The sequence below is a fragment of the Ovis aries genome, chromosome 13 (assembly GCF_016772045.2).
Source record: "Ovis aries strain OAR_USU_Benz2616 breed Rambouillet chromosome 13, ARS-UI_Ramb_v3.0, whole genome shotgun sequence".
Lineage (NCBI taxonomy): Eukaryota > Metazoa > Chordata > Mammalia > Artiodactyla > Bovidae > Ovis > Ovis aries.
Window position 1 is genome coordinate 45,822,524 of NC_056066.1, and position 26,921 is coordinate 45,849,444.

At 51.0% G+C, this 26,921-nt stretch overlaps 1 protein-coding gene across 1 annotated transcript in view; it reads left to right on the forward strand.

Moving 5' to 3' along the window:
* The window catches only part of ADARB2 (adenosine deaminase RNA specific B2 (inactive)), a 241,315-nt gene that overhangs the window by 194,490 nt on the left and 19,904 nt on the right, over positions 1-26,921 (forward strand). Inside the window, exon 4 of the mRNA XM_027976809.3 lies at positions 23,208-23,322. Coding sequence (XP_027832610.2) covers positions 23,208-23,322 — 115 coding nt within the window. The remainder of the gene's footprint in view (positions 1-23,207; positions 23,323-26,921) is intronic.

Here is a 26,921-nt window from a genome sequence, read left to right on the forward strand (position 1 = left end):
GAAAGATGATGCTGTGAAAGTGCTCCACTCAATATGCCAGCAAGTTTGGAAAACTCAGCAGTGGCCACAGGACTGGAAAAGGTCAGTTTTCATTCCAATTCCAAAGAAAGGCAATGCCAAAGAATGCTCGAACTACCACACAATTGCACTCATCTCACATGCTAGTAAAGTAATGCTCAAAATTCTCCAAGCCAGGCTTTAGCAATACATGAACCGTGAACTCCCTGATGTTCAAGCTGGTTTTAGAAAAGGCAGAGGAACCAGAGATCAAATTGCCAACATGCGCTGGATCATGGAAAAAGCAAGAGAGTTCCAGAAAAACATCTATTTCTGCTTTATTGACTATGCCAAAGCCTTTGACTGTGTGGATCACAATAAACTGTGGAAAATTCTGAAAGAGGTGGGAATACCAGACCACCTAACCTGCCTCTTGAGAAACCTGTATGCAGGCCAGGAAGCAACAGAACTGGATATGGAACAACAGACCGGTTCCAAACAGGAAAAGGAGTACGTCAAGGCTGTATATTGTTACCCTGCTTATTTAACTTATCTGCAGAGTACATCATGAGAAACGCTGGACTAGAAGAAACTCAAGCTGGAATCAAGATTGCTAGGAGAAATATCAATAACCTCAGATATGCAGATGACACCACCCTTATGGCAGAGAGTGAAGAGGAGCTAAAAGCCTCTTGATGAAAGTGAAAGAGGAGAGCAAAAAGTTGGCTTAAAGCTCAACATTCAGAAAACAAAGATCATGGCATCCGGTCCCATCACTTCATGGGAAATAGATGGGAAAACAATGGAAACAGTGTCAGACTCTATTTTGGGGGGCTCCAAAATCACTGCAGATGGTGACTGCAGCCATGAAATTAAAAGACGCTTACTCCTTGGAAGAAAAGTTATGACCAACCTAGATAGTATATTCAAAAGCAGAGACATTACTTTGCCGACTAAGGTCCATCTAGTCAAGGCTCTGGTTTTTCCAGTGGTCATGTATGGATGTGAGAGTTGGACTGTGAAGAAGGCTGAGCGCCAAAGAATTGATGCTTTTGAACTGTGGTGTTGGAGAAGACTCTTGAGAGTCCCTTGGACTGCAAGGAGATCCAACCAGTCCATTCTGAAGGAGGTCAACCCTGGGATTTCTTTGGAAGGAATGATGCTAAAGCTGAAGCTCCAGTACTTTGGCCACCTCATGTGAAGAGTTGACTGATTGGAAAAGACTCTGATGCTGGGAGGGATTGGGGGCAGGAGGAGAAGGGGATGACACAGGATGAGATGGTTGGATGGCATGACTGACTCGATGGGCTTGAGTCTGGGTGGACTCCAGGAGATTGTGCTGGACAGGGAGGCCTGGCGTGCTGTGATTCATGGGGTCGCAAAGAGTCGGACACGACTGAGTGACTGAACTGAACTGAATTGAACTGAAACAATCACATGTGGCCGGACAAACCAGCTCAGGCAGGCTAGAGAATCTTCAGAGGAGTTTGTAAGTTGAAACACTCTTGTCACGCCCAGGAATTTTTATTAACTGGAGCTGCAAGTTAACGCCTTCTCCGAGAGAAATGGTGATAGAGGAGAGCCCCCCATAAAGTCAGAGGTATAGGTGAGAGCATAAAACAGACTCTGGTTTGGGGGGTAGATGCTTGGGGACAGGGGGTTTCCTGAGGCTTGATCACGCCTTTGCGTATGCCAAGGCCCCCTCCTCATGACCTTTGCCATGGGCGGAGTTCCTCACGCTGGCTCCCAGCAGGCACTGGGGTGGACGCCTCTGGTCACTTGCTGTCCCCAGTTTTTAAGACTTCCTCCCAGCCTCCCGGTGGGCAGCCGTGACCTCCACATGTGGGAATGAGCAGGCTGTAGGCAGGGTGGTGCCTAATGGAGCCCTCGCTGCAGAAACAGAGGACAGGTGTCAGAGGAAGCACTGTTCCGTGGTGTTGCTGACAGACTGCACCCTGTCTGTGGACACTCGTCCCCCATCTGTGGACACTTGTCCCCATCTGTGGATGCTCATCCCCCATCTATGGACACTCGTCCCCCATCTGTGGACACTCATCCCCCATCTGTGGACGCTCATCTCCCGTCTGTGGATGCTCATCCCTCCATCTGTGGTCTCATGTCCCCCATCTTTGGACTCTCGGTCCCCATCTGTGACACCTGTCCCCCGTCTGTGGATGCACATCCCCCTGTCTGTGGACACTCGTCCCCCGTCTGTGGATGCTCGACCCCCATCTGTGGATGCTTGCCCCCCATCTGTGGATGCTTGCCCCCCATCTGTGGACTCACATCCCCATCTTTGGACACTTGTCCCAAATCTGTGACACACGTCCCCCGTCTGTGGACGCCCTTCCCCCCCATCTATGGACACATGTCCCCCTTCTTTGGACTGTCATCCCCCATCTGTGGATGCTAGCCCCCTGTCTGTGGACACACATCTCCAGTCTGTGGACACTCGTCCCCCCACCTATGGACACACGTCCCTCATCTTTGGACACTCGTCCCCCTGTCTGTGGATGCTCGACCTCCCATGTGTGGATGCTCATCCCTTATCTGTGGACACACGTCCCCTCGTCTGTGGATGCTCATCCCTTATCTGCGGATGCTCGTCCCCCCGTCTGTGGACACTCATGCCCCCGTCTGTGGATGCACATTCCCCCTCTTTGGACAGTCATTCCCCCATCTGTGGACATGCTTCCCCCATCTGTGGACACTTGTGCAGCTCTGTAGGGACTGTAGCAGGGACCTAGTCCCTCTGCAGTGGCCCTGAGTCAGCAGCCCTTTTCATCTGAGCTCCCCTGGGCTCCCCACACTCACCATCCATCCTTCCTTCATTGTGAGCTGACACTGGAAGCCGCCCCACAGAACTTTCCAGACAGCTGGTTCCCAGACATCCATCTCAAAGGTCACCAGCCAAGGTCTCATGAGGGTCCTCAGTGCTGCCAGCCATCTGCAGAGACTTGGACAGTCGGCAGCTTGGAAATCTTCAGACTCCAAGAGCAAGTAGGTGGAAGCACATTTTTTGAACACTTTGTATGAACAGGAGCGTGGCCAAAGGTCCTGGTGGAGCCTCCCTGTGGTCTCTGCTCTGAAGCCCCCATGTCGAGGCCTCTGTGCCCACACCTCCCTGGACTGGGGCCAGAAGAAGGCCCTACACCCAGGCTGGTGCCTGTCTGTCATCTCTCTCTTCTGTCTTCCCAGAAAGCAGTGACAAAGGCTGAGGAAGCACATGGCCTTCACTGGACCCTTTAGTGCAACTTATCAAGGGTCAGCCAATCTTAGACATCTGTTCAGGCTGGAAACAAATATGAAGTGGTTAAGATAAAGGCAGCTGCATAGCCCACACCTGCCATGGCCTCCTCCAGCCATCACCCTGCCATGGACAGGGTCCGGGCCCTCCTATCACAGCCCCTCCTACAGTGGCCCCTGACTGGAGCTGAGATGGCCAGTGCACCCCTAGGGGCTTGCCCTCAGCTCCCAGAAGATGCACCACATCTTTGTTTCCACTAAATGCAGAAGTCACAGCGTGGAGCCCACATCTGGAGAGGGGCACCCTCGCCCCTGCGTCCAGGTCACCTTGAAGCCGCCCACTTGCCACCCAGTCCTGAGAGCCCTGGATAGAAAGTGGAGGTCAGCGCATCCATGAAAAAGCAGCATCTGAGAGTCTGGGAGCAGGCAAAGGGGAGAGCTGTTTTTCTGTTCCATTTCACCTCCAAGTTGAATTATTGATCCCAGTGCTTTATTTTCACATGAGTCTATTTGAGCGACAGACGCTGCTCAGGCAGCGCCTGCAGAGGAGCTGGAGACGCTGGTAATTAAGGACTCGCGGGGTCGCAGAGCTGTGGGGATTAGCTGCTCACTGGAGTGAGTGCAGACTCTGGGATTAGGACCAAGAGCAATCGTTTCTTCCAGTTTCTTAAATTACACTTCACTTCTCAGGAAGGCTTAAGATCCAGCCCACCGGTTCCAGAAGAACTTCATTTAACCACCTTCCACCGTCTGGGGAGTAGGGCCCAGGTCTGGGGACAAGGTCCTGGGGGTGGAGGACACAGGACAAGTCTTAGCGGCCTCAGGGAGCAGGGCAGGCTGGTGCGGGAGCAATGGGGGATGCTGACAAGTCCCTGATGTGACTGCAACAGGCAGGACGGCCTCCAAGTTCCCCTCCTCCTCACACAGAGGGCAGAGGGAGCTTCAGCTGACCCCCAGCTAAAGAGGGCCCATCCTGGGCTGTACCGACACAGTGGCTGTGACGTCCACTCTCCCAGGGATGTTTGCTCACGGGACCATATAGCTTATCTTCCAATGCAGACAACGCCCCACCCACCTAAGGCTCAGTTCAAGAATTGTAAACACGGTCACCAGAAGCATTTCCATCACCGGGTGCTGTGGAGATCACCATCAGACTCTCACCCAGCCTGACCACCGACCGCATCCTCTTTACTTGTTCCCAGTACTTGGCCCAGCACTTGGTCCACAACAGGTCCATTAACACCTGCTGAGTGAGTGAGAGCATGATGGAGACGTGGGAAACAGGGGAGGGTGGCAGGGGGTCCTGAACTCAAGCCTAGGGAGACCAGGGAGGTGAATGAAGAGACACGCTGGGCTCAGATGCGAGCAGGCAGGACTGCAGTGAAGCCAGGACATGGAGGGCAGGCAGGATGAGCTGGCCAGACACACGGTACATCCTTAGTCAGACCAGCAGAAGGCAGGACCTTGGAGGTGCGCTGCCAGGAGCAAAGGAGGAAACAGGCCTGAAAACAGACATGAGAAATGCGGAGGGCGGGAGGCAGAGAGGGAGGCAGATTCGCCTCAGAGAGAGCATCCCTGACTGTGCAGCCACAACCTCGGCTAACCTCAGAAGGGGGTCTGGACCTGGAAGCCACAGCCCATGGCTCAGCCCGCCTCCCACACTCTAAACTGGAACCCACGTGCGCAAGGCAAAAACCATCATGAGTCATTTTACCAAAGTCTTTGTTGCTGGGACAACAGTCATTGGTCTTGGAACATTTCAAAAAACCTCTCAAATTTTAAATCTAAGCCAGAAACACACCAAATAATATAAAAAAAAAAAAAATCACTGCTAATTGCAGCTGATTGTGCCACTGATGAGGGTGAAAGAGAAGAGTGAAAAAGCTGCCTTAAAACTCAACATTCAAAAAACTAATATCTTGACTTCCAATCCCATCATGTCATGGCAAATAGATGGGGAGAAAGTGGAAACCGTGACAGATTTTATTTTCTTGGGCTCCACAATCACTGTGGATGGTGACTGAATCCATGAAATTAAAAGACACTTTCTTGTTCCTTGGAAGGAAAGCTATGACAAACTTGAACAGTGTATTAAAAAGCAGAGACTTCACTTTGCCAACAAAGGTCCACATAGTCAAAGCTATGGTTTTTCCAGTAGTCATGTAAGGATGTGAGAGTTGGATCATAAAGAAGGCTGAGCAACCAAAGAATTGATGCTTTTGAACTGTGATGTTGGAGAAGACTCTTGAGTGTCTCTTGGACAGCAAGGAGATCAAACCAGTCAATCCTAAAGGAAATTAGTCCTGAATATTCATGAGAAGGACTGATGCTGAAGCTGAAGCTCCAATACTTTGTCCACCTGATATGAAGAGCCAACTCATTGCAAAAGACCCTGATGCTGGGAAAGATTGAAGGCAAGAGGAGAAGGTGACAACAGAGGATGAGATGATTGGATAGCACCCCTGATTCAATGGACACGAATCTAAGCAAACTCTGGGAGATGGTGGAGGACAGGGAGGCCTGGCGTGCTGCAGTCCATGGAGTTGCAGAGAGCAGGACACAACTTAGCGACTGAACAACAACAAATGCCTCTGAACCCCAGCACAACCAGCCACAGCCTGCAGATCCCCTGAACCAGGAGCAGACCCAGGTTCACTACACGTGCCCAGGGGGCTCAGGGACCACCACACCCACCCAGCTGAAAGCAACTGGGACAGAGACTGGTGCTCTATGAGCAAAAATAAGACTGAACAGTCGGGGGCCCAGTTGAAATCAACCCCACGGCACTTGGCAGAGTCTCTGTTTTTCTTTTTGTTTCCTAAGTTCACTACTCAACATCTGCAAAGAAACCATGTTTATTATCACCCAGGACTTCCTAGAGGCAGCCTGGGAGACTTCCCCAAACATCTCCCTCAGTCAGACCCCTACAATCACTTAAACCCTGCGGAGTTTACTGCTGGGGGGAGGGGGGAGTAGTCTAAATACCAGAGATAGCCTAATTTTATAAAAGAATTACTGCCTGTGTTGTTTTTCCCAGAGGACATCTCAGTCATGGGCCTGATGGTGTTTGATCCTTGCCAAAACCAACTTGTAATAAACCACATCTATTTGTAAACCATTTTCATAGCTTTTGCAACTGAGAAAATTAAATTAGGAGAGGACTAGACCTCCCATGCTGTCTCTCCATCTTGTTTTCCCAAAGAGAAAGTTAAAAGACATGACCCAAGCTTAAAGCATTCCCCAACTTGCTGATCACCTACAAGAATAAATGGTATGCTCAAAAATTAGTTACCTAGAAATGCAAATTAAGACAGTGAGATAGCACTGCACACCTATTAGCAAGGCCAAAACCAGGACGCTGACAACACCAATGCCAGCAAGAATGCAGACTTGCTGGTGGGACGCAAGACGGAGCAGTCACCATGGACGGCAGTTTGGTGGTTTCTTACGAACTAAACACACTGTTACCACATGACCCAACTCCGTTGGCATTTACATAAAGGAGTTTAAAACTTATATCCACCACAAAAAAAAAAAACCTGTTTATAGCAGTTTATTCACAACTGTTGAAACTGGGGAGCAAACAAGACACGCTTCAGTACGTGGTAGATGAATAAACTGCTACATTCAGACAACAGAACATCACCCTGAGCAAAGAGAAACGAGCCATCAGCCATGCGAAGGCAGGAAGAAAACTTAAATGCATGTCACTAAGTGAGATGAGCCGAACGGGAGAGGCTGCAGACTGTATGACTCCAGCTCTATGACACCTGGAAAAGGCAGAACTATGGAGAGAGTAAAAGATGAGTAGTTGCCATGGTTACCAGGAAGGGCGTGATGGGTGAGGTAGGGGAGCACACAGGATTTTCAGTTCAGTTCAGTCACTCAGTCGTGTCCAACTCTTTGTGACCCCATGAATCGCAGCACGCTGGGCCTCCCTGTCCATCACCATTCCATCACCATCTCCCGGAGTTCACCCAGACTCACATCCATCGAGTCCATGATGCCATCCAACCATCTCATCCTCAGTCATCCCCTTCTCCTCCTGCCCCCAATCCCTCCCAGCATCACAGTCTTTTCCAATGAGTCAACTCTTCGCATGAGGTGGCCAAAGTACTGGAGCTTCAGCTTCAGCATCATTCCTTCCAAAGAAATCACAGGGTTGACCTCCCTCAGAATGGACTGGTTGGATCTCCTCGCAGTCCAAGGGACTCTCAAGAGTCTTCTCCAATAACACAGTTCAAAAGCATCAATTCTTTGGCGCTCAGCCTTCTTCACAGTCCAACTCTCACATCCATACATGACCACAGGAAAAGCCGTAGCCTTGTCTAGTCGGACCTTAGTCAGCAAAGTAATGTCTCTGCTTTTGAATATACTATCTAGTTTGGTCATAACTTTTCTTCCAAGGAGTAAGTGTCTTTTAATTTCATGGCTGCAGTCACCATCTGCAGTGATTTTGGAGCCCCAAAAAATAAAGTCTGATACTGTTTCTACTGTTTCCCCATCTATTTCCCATGAAGTGATGGGACCAGATGCCATGATCTTCGTTTTCTGAATGTAGGGCAGTGATACTACTCTGCACAACACAGAAATGAAGGACCCTTGTCGCTACACATTTGTCCAAACACATAGAAGGTACAGACCAGGAGAGAAGTCTGATGTAAACTGTGTTCTTTGGTGACAATGACGTGTCTCTGTGGGTCCATGAGTTATCACAAACGTGATAACTTGCCACGGGAGATGCCATGACCCCAAAGGTGATGGTGCCCGTCACACCCTGATGTGGGGACCCCTGCGGTGTCCACCAGTGTGGGAAGCCCAACTGCATGACTTGTGGCGGGGGAGGTCATGTCCACGCTTTCCCTGGTCTTTGCAGGGCTTAAAGGCAAGTCTTGTGGGACTTCCCTGGGGGTCCAATTGTTGAGACTCCGAGTTTCCACTGCAGGGAGTGGGAATTCAACCCTTACTTGGGGACCTGAGATCCCACAAGCCGCACAGGTCGGTCAAAAAAAGAAAATGGCAAGTGCACCATCTTTGGGGGATGTTGATGGTGGGGGAGGCTGTGCATGGCGGGGGGTGGCAAGTACACAAGAAACCTTCATAGCTTCCCCTCAATTTTGGTGTGAACCCAAAACTGCTCTGAAAATTAAGGTCTCTTTTAAAAAAAAAAAAAAATGAATTACCTAACAGGATTAGACCAGAGCCATCAGCACAAAATTCAACGACAGGAAATAAACTACAAGGAATTCTATGATTTCTTAGCATTGCCTGATATTCACTGTAGATTCTAATTAGTCACCCTACTCTTTAATCAGACAAACTAATGAACCCTGAGGAGACAGAGAGACAACAAGGAAAGCTGGGCCTGCCAGCACCCACGTTAGGCTTCTGTCCTCATGAGTTCCACGTTAGACACAGGCATCCTACCATCTAGAGTTGCTGTCTTAATGACACATGTAAGCTTCCTCCGTCATGGGTCTGCTGACCTGCAACTCGCCCCATGTGGAGAGCTGTTCCCCTCTGTCTGTGGCCGGAGCTGACAGCATTGCTTGGCTTCTCAGTGTCATCCGTGTCTGCAACATTCAGAGGTTGAATAGCTCTGGGGTTTGAGTTTAACAAAGTAGATAATGAGCCCCACACCTTGGCCTTGTGCCTGTGACGCAGCTCGGGGTCTGTGGTCTGTGCACCTGGCGAGGCCCCATCCTGCAGGAGAAGCGCCCAAGAGCGCTCACACCATCTCCATAGGACATGGGCTTGCCGCCCGGTGCTGTCTGGCTTGCGCACTTTGGACACCAGAACCAGGGGCTTTTCTTAATTCTGTAGTGCTTTACAATTTTATAGAAGTTTCACATATTGGATTTTATATAATCCCGTAATAAACATTTTCCCCACTTCCCTTTCCCCATGGTAACCACTAGTGTTTTCTCTGTGTCTGAGAGTCTGCCTTTTTTGCTTTATTCACTAGTTTGCTATATTTTTTGGATTATTCCACATATAAGTGATATTACACAGTATTCGTCTTTCTCTGACTTATTTCACTGAGCATAGTGTTCTCCAAATCCATCCATGTTTCTACAACTGGCATTACTCCATTCTTTTTATGGCTGAGTAATATTCCATCATGTATGTGTACAACAGCTTCTTCATCCGTTCCTCTGTCAATGGACACTGGAGTTGCTTCCACGTGTAAATACTCAAGTTTTAAAAATGCTATAGTTCTTCCATATTAGATGACAGTAGAGATTATTTCTCTGAAGAATATTTTGAAATAACAAAAGAAAACCATTTATCACTGTTCCACAGTTTAGTTGGGTAACTCTAAAGATCAAAAATTCTTAATGAGCCCCTTCATGTCTTTTGCAGTCTCTGAATAAACCACAATTCTAGGCACAGAAGCGGTCCCATCATTAGCAGGTGTAGAAGCAAAAGTACGCGACATTCCGATGACCAGACCAATGTGAACACCCTCTACTCAGCGTCCTCTTCCTCTCTGTCTGCATTGTGACCTCTCACATTGTCCCCATTTTTTCTCATGAAATTATAGAGCCTTATCTTAGCTTTTCCTAAGTTGCTTTAAGAGGCCAAAAAGTACAAACCAATTCATTCCGATGCCTTTGACTGGTGTACAAATGGCACGCCATCCCCGCCAAGCTTCCTGCTCCAACTCCCTGGTGGGCTTTCCAAGACTGTGTAACATCTCAGGTTTTCCCTCTCCTGACGTTTCTCTTCCCTGGGTCACATCCGGGCCCTTGGCCCCCAGTCATCCACCAGTGAGCACGGCAGCACCGGGCTCCGTCCTGGATGTTCAGTGTGACCCCAAACAGACGGGCCTTGTGCTGGGCCCTCCCAGGACACTGGAAGTGGACCGTTCTCTGTGAACAGCTGAGAGGAGATGGACACACACAGCAAAGGCACTGGCGATGTTCCCACTGGAGGAAAGCATGAGCTCACACCCCTGCCTCCTGTCCTCATCCCAGGCGTCCTGCTGGTGCAGCTGGGACCTGCCCTGAGACCTGCCTAGGACTTTCACTGGGTGCTGTTAAATCTGTCCTCACCCCGGGCATCCTTGCGCTGGTGCTGTTAAATCTCCCAGGAGAAGCTAACAGGCGGGTGAGGTGGTGACCCACCACTTCACGCTGGGGCGCCCACACAGCAGTGGGTGAGGTGGAGCTAGTTACTGTGGCGTGTGGTGGAGGAGACGCCCCACGGAGGGAGGAGGCAGGCTGGCTGGATGCGTCAGAGGGTCCACACAGCTCTGAAGTTGGAAGAGAGAGAGAAGGCTGAGAGGCTTAATCCCATGGTGTCACCACCAGACAGGGTGGTGCGACTTCAGTGTAAAGGGGCAATGGCTATAGGAAAGCTTCCCTGGGCCTGGCAGCGTCAAGGGGGGTCACTGAGGAGTCTGCTGCCTACTTTGGGTCCATTTCTGCAGCTGCCAATTGGAAGTCGGGCCCACACACATGTTTACAGGTCCAAAGGCCTTGTCAGTGGGATGATAAACACGTCATCCACCCAGGATCTACCAGCTGCAGCCAGCAAGTCCAGGGGGATTGTCACTCGCCCTAAGAAGGAATGGGAAATGGGGAGACCGCCCTCCCACCTGCTGGGGCAACTCCGTTCTCCCTGGGCCTCCAGCCCCACACCCAGCGGACGATACATGTCCACACGGCGGCCTCCAGTGGCCTCAGAAATGAGACCTCCCGCAGCACACAGCGCTGACACACCAGCCGATCTTATCAGCTCACCTGCAGCAGAAGGGAAGTTTGGTTCTCCCTCGTGTCAATCATCCAGCCTTTGTGCAACTGACTTCAGCCACCTCCCCCACCTGTCCCACCTGACGGAGCCTTCTTGCAGAAGCCCGTCTTCCATGGGATCTCACATCTCTCCTTTGTTTGCTCTCCCTTCCCCGATGACCGCCAGCCCCTCCAACCAGCCCTGCCTGGACCCCAGATGCTGTCTTCTGTTTTGCATTTATGTTTCGAGAAAGACATTGCCCCACCGACAATCCGCGAAGCGGCAGCGACTGCAGTCTGTTATCCAGGCTGCAAGGCCATCTGGACTTCCTGCTGAAAAGGTTGGACATGGTTTCAGGCAAGATTTTTATCAGATCTGTGAGGAAAACAAAGTCTTGAATGCATTACCGTCTTCCAAGGTTGGTGTCAGATTTTTTTCCCCTTGTCAGTTGCAAAACAAAGTGCAAAAAGATGACAGACCCAAGGAGCTGAGGATGAAGATACGCATCTCCAGAGGAAGCTTTGTCAAAGGCAGCAGAGGATAAACAAAAAATAAATTAGTTCTGGTTTTATCAGAAACTGGACAGACCTCCACTGGCATAATAGTCTCTGTGGCATCTCCAAGCCTTCCCGGGGAGTGTCCTTAGAACACAAAGGGAAAATCCGAGACGCTCACAACAAAGGCAGATTGCTCTCCAAAACCTATCAGCAGGTCTCTAAATGTGCACAAGAAGAAAGACAGAGGGGAAGGAAGGAAAACTGATCCCAAGAAAAGTCAGGCTGCTTAGAAATATCTCCTTCTCTCTCTCTCTCTCTCTCTCTGTGGATAAGACAAAGACTCTTCTAAAAAGGTTCAACTTTTCAGTCAAAAAATGTTGGTTTCTTAGCAACATACCTGTTCCCGAAGGCTGTGGGTTTTTTCTCCCCCCAGATTACTGAGGAAAATCTGGATGGTTCTCATGCCAGCATCATCCCCTAACAGGGACCCTCGTGTGGAGAACAGGCTGCAGCCATGGTACACACACACCTCTGCCTCTCAGTCCTTGACCTGAGCCCCCAGGTCACAGACTTGCCAGGAGTGGGCCAAGACCTCAGATGGAGGACTGGGGTCACCTCCCCCAGATGCACAATGTTCAGGGGAGGGACGGAGTTTCACCCTGCAGAGCAGCCACCACCCCACGAGGGGACACAGGCCCCTCCCCACCTCGGGTGGGTGCAACAAGGCCCTTGCAAACACCCGCCTCGTCGTATCAGGAAAAAGAGAAAACTGCAAGCGCTGTCTGTGTGTCATGATCCCAGATGTCCTCACAGAGAAGGAAGGACCCAGCCTGGCCTCCGAGCCCAGCACTCTGTCTAAGCAGGGTATAAGTAGGCTTCACAGTAAAGAGATGGTTGTTGGAAATGTGACGTACAAATTGTTTTCTATTTCTCTCTGGACAGACGTTTGTTTTGTCTGCTCTGTTCCCACAAGTGCAAGCCCTGGTACTCTAGGTTCTCTTAGTTTAGTTGAGATTCCCTCTGGGACAGGCTGGGAATCTCAGGACAGAAGGACAGACGGATGGGTGTGGTGTGGTGTGGATGGGGAAGCGGAGCATGGTTAAGGGTCAGGGTAAGCCTGGACCCCGTGCTCTGGGCTCAACAACCAGCCCAGCAGAGTGTCCTGGGAACAGTGACCTTGACGAAGAGGCCGAGGGCAGGACCCAGGGATGCTGCATCCATGCAAGGCTAAGGGGCTGGGGCATTCGGGGACCCACCTGGAACCACATGGGGCTGACTTCCTGCTGTGGGGGCTGACTTCCTGCTGTGGGTCCTGATTCTTGTTGAGTGTGGTGGGGCACTGCTGAGAGGAGCGACCCTCAGGCCTCTGCGTGTCAGCTGACCGTCCCAGGAGAGGATCCACCCCGGGTCCCATGTCTTCAGTGGAAGGTGTGGATGGGTGAGGCCTGAGGCCCCACGTGGAGCAACTCCCGACCCTGGGGCGCCAGGGTCCAGTCTGTGCCTGAGGAGTGAGGCAAAGGCCAGGCTCAGTCTCCACACGTGGAGTCAGGAAGGCCACAAGTCCCAGGCGGAGCTGGATGCCCTGTGGAGCCTGGATACCAGCCTGGTGGCCAAGCAGCTCGGTGGCCAGGCCAGGATGGGGCAGACACTGACCGCCATGTGGTCTTCCCCCACCCTACCCCCGAGGCCCTGAAGGCTTGCCCCTACCCCTGAGACGGCTGCCAGGCTTTGGGGACCCTGGGCCTCTGGTCCCCAGGACAGCTCCCAAGTGTCCGCTCTGCCCAGAGGACCCCTGGGCACTCGGACTGGGCCCACAACAAGGGCTCTTTGTCCCTCCACCGCCTCTGAGGGCCCTTCATCCATCCGCGGGGGCAGGACATGAAGACACAGTCCCTTTCACTGAGATACCGGTGCTCTGTGGGGCGACGCCAAATCCTTTCAGAGTGCAGGTGCCTCTGGCCAAGCACCACCAGACATGAATCTAGTAAGAACCCGCTGTCACCCCAGCGTATCTGCCGTGCTTCCTACACACCCGGGGGCATTGTCCCCATGGCCTACTTGTTTTCAATGAATTTGCAGCATCACCCAGCGCTCCTGTAGATTCCACAAGTACATCGGGTTTCTGTGTCCTCCAGGGCCATCCACGTTGTCGCAGATGCAGGATCCCCTTTTTCATAAAGGTGAACACGACTCCATGGTGTGTGTGTACACATATCGCGAGGCTGGTCTCGAGTATGTGATCCCTCAGCTTTTTCTGCCTGGGAAACACCCTCTCACCTTCATTTTCAAAGAGTGGCCTTTTTCTTTCCTTGGTGCTTTGAATGCACCTCTGTGGTCTGCGAGGTTTCTGCTGAAAAGCCCAGTGGGGACCTCACGGGCCTCCCTTATGCAGGATGAGTCCCTTGCCTCTTGCTGCCTTCAGAAGCCTCTGTCTTCGACTTCCGCCATGGAATCACGGCATGTCCTGGCATAGACCTCGTCCTGCTCAAACCGCTTCAGATCCTTTGCTTCCTGAGTCTGTGTCTGTTTCCTTCTCCAGGTTCAGGAAGCTTTTTTATCGCTGTTTCTTTAAGCTTTCTGCCTCTTGTTCTGCCTCTGCTCTTCTGGGCTCCCGTAATGTGTCCATCGGTCCTTTAACCGTGTCCCATAAATCTCTCTCCTATCCATCCTTTTTTCCTTTCTTCTCCTCTGGATAGTTCCAAGTAACTCATCTTTGAGTTCACAGATTTCTCTAAAAAGAGGAATTCCTGCTCGGCCAGGTCTGCTGGTGAAGCTCCCTGTTGCGTTTTTTTTTTTTATCACAGTCATTGTATTCTCCAGCTCCTGAATTTCTGTTTGGTTCTGTTTAATGATTTCTGTCTGCATTAAGCTCCTTGTTTTGTGCATGAATTGCTTTCCTGGTTTTGTTGAGCTGTCTATCTGCACTCTCTTGTAGCTCAGTGAGCTTCTATTAAAACAGTTGTTTTGAATCCTTTGTCAAGAAATTTGTAAGTCTCCGGTTTTCCCAGTGCCGTTTACTGGAAACGTGTTTTGGTGTCACAGCTCCGTGTCCTTTATGCTCCTGGTAGTCACATCTTGCCTTGGTGTCTGTGAGTTGAAGGGGCGGTCACCCTTTCCAGACTTGAAGGACTGGCTTCAACGGGAAAACCCTTCACTTGCTGTGGTGCCAGGCACCAGCTGGTGGCATGCGTGGTGGCCTGGGGGTGGAGCTGGTTCCCGGAGTGGGAAGCACCAGATCAAGGGCCCAGGTGTGTGTCCCACGGTGCTGGGTCCAGGGCACGGGGACAACAACCTTCCCCACCATGGATGTCCAGCTGCCTCTCCCATGTGTCTCACACAGGAAGCACGTGGTGGTGGATCCCTGGTCTCAGGCCTCCATGAACTTGAAGAATTGCCCAGTCCCAGCTTCAATCAGAGCTACAGGTGTGCTGTTCAAAGCTAGTTAGCAATTTTAACCTACTTTATTTCTCCTTTGGGAACTGATTCTCAGGGTAAAGAGATGAGATTAGGGTCCAGGTCACAAGACGAAGGGTCTGAGAGCTCAGCATTTGGAGAACAGTGTTGACGTCCTGGTAATTTTTCAGAACAGGTGTGAGGCTCCCTTGCTATTCAGGCAATAGCTAGACAACTGCTCCCAAATTTAACAAAAGCTTTTAAGAAAGTAAACGCCACTTCCTCTGAGGGGCTGCACTCCCCACAGAGAGCCCTTCCCTCTTGATGCGCAGCAGTGATTCTTCTTGTTTACGTCGTCTTCGATCCAGATGAGCTCAAACAGCCATGAATCAGCCCCAAACAGAGGCCTTCATCTGTGCACGTCCTCATGTTTTCACACTAATGAGAATTTAAAGATTCTAATTAGACCCAGATGCAAAATATCTCCCTGAGAAAACACGAGTGCAACAAAAACAGAAATATCACATTTTCCAACATGGTTTTAGTTTTCTTTACATGTTTATTGTATTGAAGTTAATTGTTAAAGCAGTAACTGCTGTTAACATGTTTAAATGAATGTGTCTATATCTAACCATTCAAATAATTGTAACTACAATTTATCTAATCGATATGTAGATATGCTGGCATTTGCGCACACAACCTCAACTCTCAATTATTCAAGATAACAAACGTGGGGTCTCCTTATTTTCAGCTTGTTGGTCTGTGGACAGGTGACCACAACAGCCGCCTCTGTGTGTAGGTTAAGGGGACGGGCTGCCCTGGGCACTCAGCTCCAGGCAGGCCCCCAGCCCTGAGGAGATATTGAGTCAGGGGCTCTTTCAGACAGAGGACCCCATCTGACTCATCTCTGGATTTCAGAAGCTTGAAATCAGACTTGAAACCCACTAGTGTCTTGCTCAATAAATTTTGATTAATTTCTCTTCCCTGGGTAGGGGTTTGGGAGTGCTCCAGAAGCCCCAAAGGCAACATATTCTTTGACTGGGGTTTGTGTGGTGGGAGAGTGGTGTGTGTGGGGGGGATGGGGGTCTTGGGGTGAGGGGGCTGTGGAGGGTGGGAGTGTTGGGGTGGGGGTGTGTGTGGTGTGGGGGTGTGTGTGGTGTGGGGGGTGTGTGTAGGGGGTGTGAGGGGGTGGGGATGTGTGGTGTGGGGGTATGTGTGGTGTGGGTGTGTGTGGAGTAGGTGTATATCTGGAGGGTAGATGTGTGTGGAGGATGGGTGTGCATGGTATGGGGATGGTGTGGTGTGGGGGTGTGTAGGGTGGGTGTATGTGGGGTGTGGGTGTGTGTAGAGGGTGCGTGTGTGTGGGGTGAGGGTGTGTGAAGTATGGGTGTGTGTGGAGGGTGCATGTTTGGGGAGTGGGGGTATGTGTGGTATGGGGATGTGTGTGGGGTGGGGGTGTGTGTGGTGTGGGGGTATGTGGGGTGGGGTTGTGTGTGGTGTGGGGGTGTGTGGGGTGTGGGTGTGTGTAGAGGTTGCATGTGTGTGGGGTGGGTGTGTGTGTGGTATGGGGATGTGTGTGGGGTGGGGTGTGTGTGAGGTGGGGATATGTGAGGTGCAGGTGTGTGTGGAGGGTGCATGTTTGGGGGGTGGGGGTGTGTGTGGTATAGGGATGTGTGGGTGTGTGTAGGGGTGAGAGTGTGTGTAAAGGACAGGTATGCATGGAGGGTGGGGGTGTTGCGGTGGGGGTCTGTGTGGGGTGAGGGTGTGGTGAGGTAGGGGTGTGTATGGACGGTGTGTGGGGGGTGGGGGTGTGTGTAGGGGGTGAGGGTGTGTGTGGAGGGTGGGTGTGTGGGGGGTATGGGTGTGTGTGTGTGGAAGGTGGATCTGTGTGGGATGGGGGTGTGTGCAGAGTGAGAATGTGTGCAGAGTGGGGGTGTGTGTGGATGTGTGGGGTGGGTGTGAGGGGGCTGTGGGAGCGGTGAGTGTAGGGGGGTGTGGGGGAGGGGTGTGTATGCGTTAAGGGTGAGTGTGTGTGTGTGTGTATGTGTGTGGAGTGTGGATGTGTGTGGGGGGTAGTGATGTGTGTGTGTGTGTGTGTGCACGGTGTGTCTGTGTGTGGGTGGGGATGTGTATGTGTGGGGGGGTGAGGGGGTGTATGTGGGGGGTGGGGGTGTGTGTGTGAGTGTGTTGGGGGGATGTGGGGGGTAGTGTGTGTGTGTGTGTGTGGTGTGTCTGTGTGTGGGTGGGGATGTGTATGTGCGGGGGGGGGGGGGTGTGTGTGTGGGTGTGGGGGTGTGTGTGTGAGTGTGTGGGTGGGGTGTGGGGGGGGGGGGTGTGTGTGTGTGTGGTGTGTCTGTGTGTGGGTGGGGATGTGTATGTGTGGGGTGGGGTGTATGCGTGGGTGTGGGTGTGTGTGTGTGAGTGTGTAGGGTGTGTGTGTGGGGGGTGGTGTGTGTGAGTGTGTGTGTGTGTGTGGTGTGTCTGTGTGTGTGTGGGGATGTGTATGTGTGTGGGGGTGGGGGTGTGTATGTGTGGGGGTGTATGTGGGTGTGTGTGTATGTGTGTGGTGTGTCTGTGTGTGGGTGGGATGTGTATGTGGGGGGGGGGGGGGGGTGTATGTATGTGGAGGGTGTTTGTGGGTGGGTGTGTGAGTGTGTGTGTGGTGTGTCTGTGTGTGGGTGGGGATGTGTATGTGTGGGGTGGGGTGTATGCATGGGTGTGGGGGTGTGTGTGTGAGTGTGTGGGGGGGTGTGAGTGGGGGGTGGTGGTGTGTGTGAGTGTGTGTGTGTGGTGTGTCTGTGTGTGGGTGGGGATGTGTATGTGGGGGGCGGTGTGTGCGGGTGTTTGTGTGGGGGTGTGGGGGTGGTGTGTCTGTGTGTGTGTGGTGTGTCTGTGTGTGGGGGGGGATGTGTATGTGTGGGGGGTGTGGGGTGGTGGTGGTGTGTGTGTGTGTGGTATGTCTGTGTGTGTGTGGGGATGTGTATGTGTGGGTGTGGGGGTGTGGGGATGAGTGTGTGTGGGGGTGTGGGGGGGTGGTGATGTGTGTGTGTGTCTGTGTGTGTGTGTGGTGTGTCTGTGTGGTGTGTCTGTGTGGTGTGTCTGTGTGTGGGTGGGGATGTGTATGTGGGGGGCGGTGTGTGTGGGTGTTTGTGTGGGGGTGTGGGGGTGTGTGGCGAGGGGGTGGTGTGTCTGTGTGTGTGTGGTGTGTCTGTGTGTGTGGGGGGATGTGTATGTGTGTGGGGGGTGGGGGGTGGTGGTGTGTGTGTGTGTGTGTGTGTGTGGTGTGTCTGTGTGTGGGGGGGGATGTGTATGTGTGGGGGGTGTGGGGGGTGGTGGTGTGTGTGTGTGTGTGTGTGGTGTGTCTGTGTGTGTGTGGTGTGTCTGTGTGGTGTGTCTGTGTGTGGGTGGGGATGTGTGTGTGTGTGTGGTGTGTCTGTGTGTGGGGGGTAATGTGTATGTGAGGGGGGGTGAGTGTGTGGGCAGGTGTGTGCGTGGAGGGGGGTGGTGTGGACACTGCTGTTGCCGAGATGATCAGGATGGTGCCGCCCGGGTGCCGGGCTGATGAGCGCGACGTTCATCAGTGTCCTCAGAACACCTGGCCCGAGGCTGACAGTAGGATGGACGAATCAGAAAGAGGAGTGTAGACCAGCCAGGTCGCCAGCGGTGCGGTCATCCTGACTCCAGGTGATAAAAGATCTGCAAATGGCGTAACTGGTGAGCATCTTCTCACCCCAAATTGCCAAATTTTCACTAAACTCGACTGCGTGAAGCTTTCATGTGTGTGTGATTGCTGCTTACAACCGATGTATTCACAGTGCATATCCGTGCCCAGGGGTGTAGGTCAAGTCAATACAGAGCTTTCTGGGCCCCTCTATGTTCACCCGTCGTCCAAGTTCTTTGAAAGCACGCCCAGCAGATGGCATACCTCGAGGTCAGGGTCATCCAGGCAGCGGGGCGGGATGGCCCAGGGGAGTCATGGGCACCAGAGAAGCCGTTACTGGAATGGCCATCTCGACCATCACAGTCCAAGCTCTGTGCCAAGTTCAGAGCTTTTCCATGGTGCCACGGAAGGGTGACAAAGGCCTTCCATCTTTCATACCTTCCTTCAGATTCATTATAGGCATTCGGTAATTCAAGATATAGGATAATTGAATCATTGCACACGTGTTCACCAGTCCCTGACTTTGAAATGAATGAGGCTTTATTGCCGTTGTCAGTAAACAGGAGCCATGACCGAGGCCTGGAGCCCAGCTTTTCCTCGGACCTAGAGGACTGTTGATAGGGAGACTGGGGAAGATCCTTGCCTGTTCATGTTCACTGCGCCCCCTCTGAGCCATGCCTGCCCTCTGGCGGCCTGATGACCATCCCAGCAGCTTTTCTCCAGCCTTCCCAGTTCCGGCCGCATGGATGGTCAAGAATGGACACAAGTCAGTCCCACTCCCTCGACCACTGGCAGCCTGCCTCCGCCTCCAGATGCCCACTCACCTCATGTGCTATGGACAAGGTGGACAGGAGGGCGAGGGTGCCCCATCCTGCCCTGCCCATATGCAAATCTAACCTTTCTGATATTCCAGCAGCATAAACCCGAAGGCGGGATTTCAGCAGGAAAATATTTACCCAAAGCTCTCTCTCTCATAATCTATCGATTTTAATATCCTCCCCACTTTGGCTGAATGTCAATTTTACCCCGAGGACTACTCCTGGAACACATTTTATTTACTTAGGCCTTTCAAAATATTAGTGTTGGAAATAAGTGGAGTTTGAGTCTATTGGTGTTCCTATTTAAAGTTTATTTTTCCTATTTGAATAATGCTGGTAATTTGCCTCGGTAATTGGGGCCGGCGGGCAGCATGAGGACCACATACACACAAGTAGCATCGCGTTCCTGTTTTCATTAGGAACGCGCAGCTCATTAAATGCCGAGCCAACTTCCCCACTTAACCTCTGGAAGCAGAGCCACCTGACGATCACCATCGTTTAACCAGAAGCCAGTCCATTCTCCTCTGATCACTTCTGTTCCAAGTGTTCAGCCTGTGCCAAGTTCTGCACGAAAAGCATCAGCGGACCCCAGACGGAGCTCATCAGGCCCTGAAGGGGCTGGGCGGCTCTGCAGACTCTGCGGCCCCCACCCCAGTCCTCCTGTCTGCTCCTGCAGAAGAGAAAGGGACATGGGGGAGCCCCTGGGCATCATGTTTCCTCCCACCGTAAGCCCCAGGAGAGGCCATGACCCACTTGGGGAAGACACAGCGACCCTCTCCTGCTACCAGGGACCTTCAGAGGCTAAATTACCAGCCGCCAAACATCCTCTTTTTCATATTTAACAAGGAATTTATGTTGCAAACAACACTTCAGCTCATTATTCAGGATTTTTGCAGTGTATCTTTAGAGCTTCTCTGCACAGGGCTTTTGATATTACAAAGCTGGCTTCTCACCCATCCCCACATCCAGCCTCTACTGCCCCACCCAGACCCCACCAGACTCTCCCTGTTTGCTGTCCTGAGGTGCAGACCACCCACCCTGAGGGTGCCAGGAGGGGCTTCACCACAACTCTCGCTGGGCTTGTGCCCAGAGGCTGAACCAGACCAGACTCGGGGGTCTCTGTAGGACCCCTCCCCTTCCCCCAGGATGGACTAGACCAGGCTCGGAGATCTCTGTAGGAGCCCCCTCCTCCCCATCAGGGACGGACTAGACCAGGCTCAGGGGTCTCTGTAGGACACCTCTTCTCCCTGCTAGGATGGACTAAATCAGACTCGGGGGTTTCTGTAGGACCCCTCCCCTCCCCATCAGGGACGGACTAGACCAAAAAACACTGATGCTGCACTGTGCAGCCTGTGAGCTGGAAGTTCAGTTCAGCTCAGTTCAGTCGCTCAGTCATGTCCGACTCTTTGCAACCCCATGAATCGCAGCACGCCAGGCCTCCCTGTCCATCACCAACTCCCAGAGTTTACTCAAACTCATGTCCATCGAGTTGGTGATACCATCCAGCCATCTCATCCTCTGTCATCCCCTTCTCCTTCTGCCCCCAATCCCTCCCAGCATTAGAGTCTTTTCCAATGAGTCAATTCTTCGCATGAGGTCGACAAAGTATTGGAGTTTCAGCTTCAACATCAGTCCTTCCAATGAACACCCAGGACTGATCTCCTTTAGATAGGACTGGTTGGACCTCCTTGCAGTCCAAGGGACTCTCAAGAATCTTCTCTAACACCACAGTTCAAAAGCATCAATTCTTCAGTGCTCAGCCTTCTTCACAGTCCAACCCTCACATCCATACGTGACCATAGGAAAAACCATAGCCTTGACTAGATGGACCTTTGCTGGCAAAGTAATGTCTCTGCTTTTGAATATGCTATCTAGGTTGGTCATAACTTTCCTTCCAAGGAGTAAGTGTCTTTTAAATTTCATGGCTGCAGTCACCATCTGCTGTGATTTCGGAGCTCAGAAAAATAAAGTCTGACACTGTTTCCACTGTTTCCCATCTATTTCCCATGAAGTGATGGGACCAGATGCCATGATCTTCGATTTCTGAATGTTGAGATTTAAGCCAACTTTTTCACTCTCCTCTTTCACTTTCATCAAGAGGCTCTTTAGTTCCTCTTCACTTTCTGCCATAAGGGTGGTGTCATCTGCGTATCTGAGGTTATTGATATTTCTCCCGGCAATCTTGATTCCAGCTGTGCTTCCTCCAGCCCAGCATTTCTCATGATGTACTCTGCATATAAGATGAATAAGCAGGGTGACAATATACAGCCTTGACGTACTCCTTTTCCTATTTGGAACCAGTCTGTTGTTTGATGTCCAGTTCTAACTGTTGCTTCCTGACCTGGAAAGTGGACTGGAAAGACCCCCTCAAAGTTTGCTGTTGGTTGGGGTGCTCACCTCCACCCTAGGAGACTGAAGGAGCTCCACACAGCCCATGGAGGCACCCTGGAATCTGAACTTACAAAAATAATTCAAGACACAAGCTTGCTTTTGAGCATTTAGCTGCTTCTACCATAAACCAAATGGAGAAAAATCAAATTATCTCAGAGTCTGATTAGTTGGGTTTGCAGTAACCAGAGTTGACTGTATGTATTAAATCTCAAGTGATTAAAACATTAAAAATTCCTAGTGTTAAATTAGATGGTAAGTCTGCATCTCCCAACGTGAATTCTAAGTTTCTGCCTGGCTTCTAACACACCACGTAATCAACAACATTTACACATACAAATCCAGCTATGAAGAACTACATGCAGCTGCAAGCATGTATGTGATTTAATTAAAGCCAATCACTGAGAATAGTTGCAGTGCTGGGGATGAGGGGATGGGGACTGGGGAGATGGGGGAGTGGGGGGTGGGGGGGGGTGGAGAGGGTTTGTGAGGGAAGGAGGCCTGAGCGCAGCTCCAGGCTGAGTTCCTTAAGAAGCCCCAGTCTGTTCATTTCGCAGAAGGTCTGAGGAGACACCTCAGTGCCTTAACAGAGGACATGCACTTTTCCAATGCAGATGGTTATTCACGATTCTCTCCTTCTGACTTTTAAACCCAGAAAAACTAAGGGTCATAGTTCAATATATAAACATTCCATAACTGGCAAAACTACAAGCAAGACTTTCCAAAGCCACCCTAGAAAGTAATGCTGGTTAAATACCAAAGAAGCGAGACGTCTCAAAGCCGCCCTAGGAAGTGATACTGGTTAAATATCAGAGAGATAAATTTTAACCGGCTAAATACCCCTGTGCATCTTAATTAGACTGTCCTCCACCCAGAGTAAGAAAAGTTAAAGAAATTTTTGCTTTTTTCTTTCTACATTCACCTTTATAAAATGTTAATTGAGAAATACGCTTAACATAAATGTCAAGGACCCCTTAAAAGGATAAAGAAAAAAGGCTTGTAGGGGAGATGTTTAAAGGAAGGTCTTGATGGAGGGCAGGTGGTTCAGAGGCCAGACGGGGACAGGGTGGGAGGGGGTGCTCAGAAGCAGGGGTGGGGGGCTCTGGACCCCACCATCCAGGAAGCACCTGGAAAGTCCCTGAAGAGAAAGGGCAGTTCCCAGATGTTGGGATGATTCCTGGGTGTTGGGATGATTGGTTCTGTGACGTAGGGAAGAAAACGGGAACCAGCTGTCAGTGGTGTGAGCACCAGCGCCCCCTCAACTGGAGGAAGCCTCTGCGAGGCTGGACGGAGGCAGGGACAGTCCCCCCAGGGTCCTGCTTGAGGGCTCATGCCCTGGGGCCACACTGGGCCAGAATCGCCGTGGCCGGCTTGCCATCTTGAGGCCAGGGGGTCACGGAGTAGGCAGCGGGCCCCGGGTAGAGTGGAGGAGGGAGAAGGCACGGTCACAAGGCTACTGCTTGTGTTTTCCAGGAGTTCGCAGATGCCGTGTCCCAGCTGGTCACACAGAAGTTCCGAGAGCTGGCCGCGGGCCTGGCCTCGGCGCACGCCCGCCACAAGGCGCTGGCCGGGATCGTCATGACCCGAGGTAATGCCTCCCCACCGGGAAGAGGGGGCAAGCCTGGAAACAGGACCCCCTCCCCATGAAGACATGGAACAGAGCAGATAGTCCGCACCCCACCCCCGCCCAGAGCCCCAAAGAAGAGCGACCAGAGGGCACGGCAGTCCCTTTTCGTCAGGCATGTCCCACACCCCGTGGTCGGGGGGACTGCAGCCTCCTGTCTGCAGGAGCTCAGCCAGGGTCAGGCCCCACAGGGAACCCCTTACCCTGAGATTCTTCAGTCCCCCTCTCAGGGCTCACACCACCCTGAACAAGCCCATTGCAGGAGACACAAGGCAGGCCTTCTCCAGCCCCCACCCCTAACCGCTCACGGACAGGGACAGGACAGTGACAGGACAGTGACAAAGAGCCCATCAAGGCTGCTCTTACCAGCCAGGTTCAAGAAAGTGATGCTTAGTTTTAAACCATCAATTTGGGTGAAAACATCTCACTACTAAATAACCTACTAATAGTAACTAGCCATCTGGTTATTTGAATTCAACTGTTGCTAGCTGCAAAGTTTGGGGTGAGCTGGTAATGACCTACCAGAGAACGATTACTGTCCAAAAGCATGGGTGTTAGAAGCCAGACAACCAGCCCGCTTCCCTCTCACTCTAGACACCAGAGGCTCCTCCAGGGCCACCGAGTGCAAGGCCACTGGGGTGGGGGCAGCAGCGCAAGGACTCTCACTCAGTCTTTCCATGCTGGGAAAACCGAAATGAAAATGCCTCCTCCCAGGGTAAGCTGGTGACTAGGACAAAGGACATGAAGAGCCCTGGAATGTAAGAATCACTTTATAAGGGTAATGTTCTAAGTCAAAGGCAAGTCTCTTCTGTCAGTGACACTGTTGAATTTGGAGCAGGTGCCCCATGGGAGCCACCAGCGTTTGGTAACCCTGCCACTCTGCCTTGATAGAATAAAAAATGTCCCAAACTAAGGGCTAAGAGGCCCCTCCCCAGTCCAGACCACTGCCGCTGGAGGCAGCCCTCCATCCAAACGGCCACAGCAGGCAATCCACGTAAAGAAACTATATGCATGGGTTGACCAAAATGTTCATTTGGAGCTTTCCATAAGATGTTATGGAAAACTGCAAACAAATTTCTTGGCCAACCCGATATAACATGGGCTTCCCCAGTGGCTCTGTGGTAAAGAATCCATCTGCCGATGCGTAAACACAAGAGCCACAGGTTCAATCCCTGGGTTGGGAAGAATCCCCTGGAGGAGGGTATGGCAACCCACTCCAGGGTTCCTGCCTGGAGAATCCCATGGACAGAGGAGTCTGGCGAGCTACATAGGGTTGCAAAGAGCTGGACAGGACTGAGATGACTGCAATATTACATGAATGTGAGACTTTACATGGTAAACCTACACTGATTAGTAACTTATGAACATGGAAGAATAAATTACTGACATTTACTTTCCTGAAGAGAAGGTTTAATAAACATGTTGATTAAAAAGAGATTAGGAAATATTTTGCAAAATAACTAATAGAAATATTTTTAAATATTCACTTACTTAAAGGTGATGGGCAATGTAATCAGAATTCTAATTCAGTTATCGGAGCAAATGCCTAAGAAACTCTAAAAGGGGGTGATGTGTCTTTTTCTAGCTTTTATAACATATGTTACAATGTTATAAATTAAGTTTATTTTGAAATAAAATCTGACAGGTCATCCCCTCCATTTTTAGGCAAGAAGCCAGTTCACCCACATCAATTAGCTCACGAGTGAGGCTGATGCCGTTTTGTAGCCACTCTGAGAAATACAATGGCAGAAATATATATTTATGAACAGCACTGCTTTTACCTTTATGAAAACACTGCATTCACTGGGAAAAGCACAAAGAGAAGAGAACTTACAAGTGGAAGTTTCCATCCTTGGCCCCAAGCAAACTCAGAGGCAGACATTTTAATCATTTTAAATTTTGCTCTTGTGACTCTAAATACTGTCCTGGTTCTATGTTTCAAGATTTTCTGTTCTAAATCTTATCAATTAATTCACCCTATGAAAAAATGGATACTATTTTATTTTCCATTTCTGTATCTATAATACCCACTTAACCCTTTGCTTTTCACCCTGTTAGATTGAATGGGGCATCTTCACTTTCCACTTTGTAAATTGGGGCTGGTGGTGTCAACCCTGTCTTCCCCTGGTGATGTCTCTGCATGTGGATGGATTTTTATGTCATCACCGACGGCATTCATACTCTCTTCTGTGTTCTGTGCGTAGGCTGTCTCCTCTATCTTGCCTCTGCGGTGAGTTTAAGACTGAAACAGCTAAGCAGCATCTACACTCAGGATGCTGTAAGTCGCGGGGCAAAGTCAGGTGACTTGCAGGAATCTCACGGTTCTCAGTGCAGGGGGTGCATCTCTGAGGAAAGAGCCTGTTCCCCTATTGGGTCACATCCATTCTCAAGTCCCCCTACCTCTCAGACCATGTGACACTGAAGGTTGGTCTGAGCAGCTAGACTTCCTTAAACCACTTTGGGGGGGTGGTCACATGACCTCCAAGCCCTCACACCTGCGGGGTGCACCTGTGCTGGAGTCTCTGCCCGCCAGGCCAGGGGTCCCATACCACCCACCTGGACCGCTGTCTCAGCATCCATGCCATCCTCCTTCTGTCTCTAGAAACATCTTTAAAATGCGTAGGATGGAAACTGAATCTCCACGTCTCCGGGAGCTTTTAACCCAGGTCTCTTGCTCCTGGGAGGGTGAGCTGGGGTGTCTGAGCTCACGCTTGCTTGCCCTGGGTATTTTCCAGGGCTTTTCTCTGCTCTCTCATCCAGTATCTCTGACTAGAAATGTCCTAACTGACATCTGTTTGCAGTGGCTGCCCCACCCCTGCCACAGGAGGGCAGGGTCTTTTTCACTTGAATGCTACATAATTTCATAAGACTGTGTAGGTGTGAGCCAGTCACCTTCCCTGACCTATTTAAGTCATTTATTTTGCAATTTTTCCTGTATCATTTATTTGATAAATTCCTTCTTTCATTCACATTTTTGTCAAATTTTCAACATTCTCAGCTAACTCCCCGTCTTTCACCTTTCTGTTAATCTACCTTTTACTCTGTGTTCCTGGAATTTTCCAGGCAAGAATAGTGGACTGGGTTGCCCTTCCCTTCTCCAGGGGATCTTTCTGACCCAGGGATCGAACCTGGGTTTCCTGTATTACAGGCAGATTCTTAACCATCTGAGCCACCAGGGAAGACTTGCTGTTAATCTACCTTTTACTCTGTGTTCCTGGAAATTCCCTGTGTATGTGACAGCTCTTCAGTTGCCCCGTGTTCTAATTTTTGCAAGCTATTGTCTGCAACTCCTGTCTTGTCCTCTGGTTCCTATTTCTTCAGAGGATGCTCTTCTTCTTTCACTGCCGGCAGGTCTCTTCAGGTTTCTCTGACTCACCAGCACATTACTGAGCCTGTCTCTGGTCCCTAATCACAGTGATTCCTCTGTGATCGGTGGCGTCTTTCTTTAGTTTCAGTTTTTCCCTTTTATCCTGGTTATGATTTCTGTCTGAACATCCACATTTGTGAGTAAAATATTGGTCCAATCATCGTAGGCACCGCGCATGGATTTCCCACCCGAACAG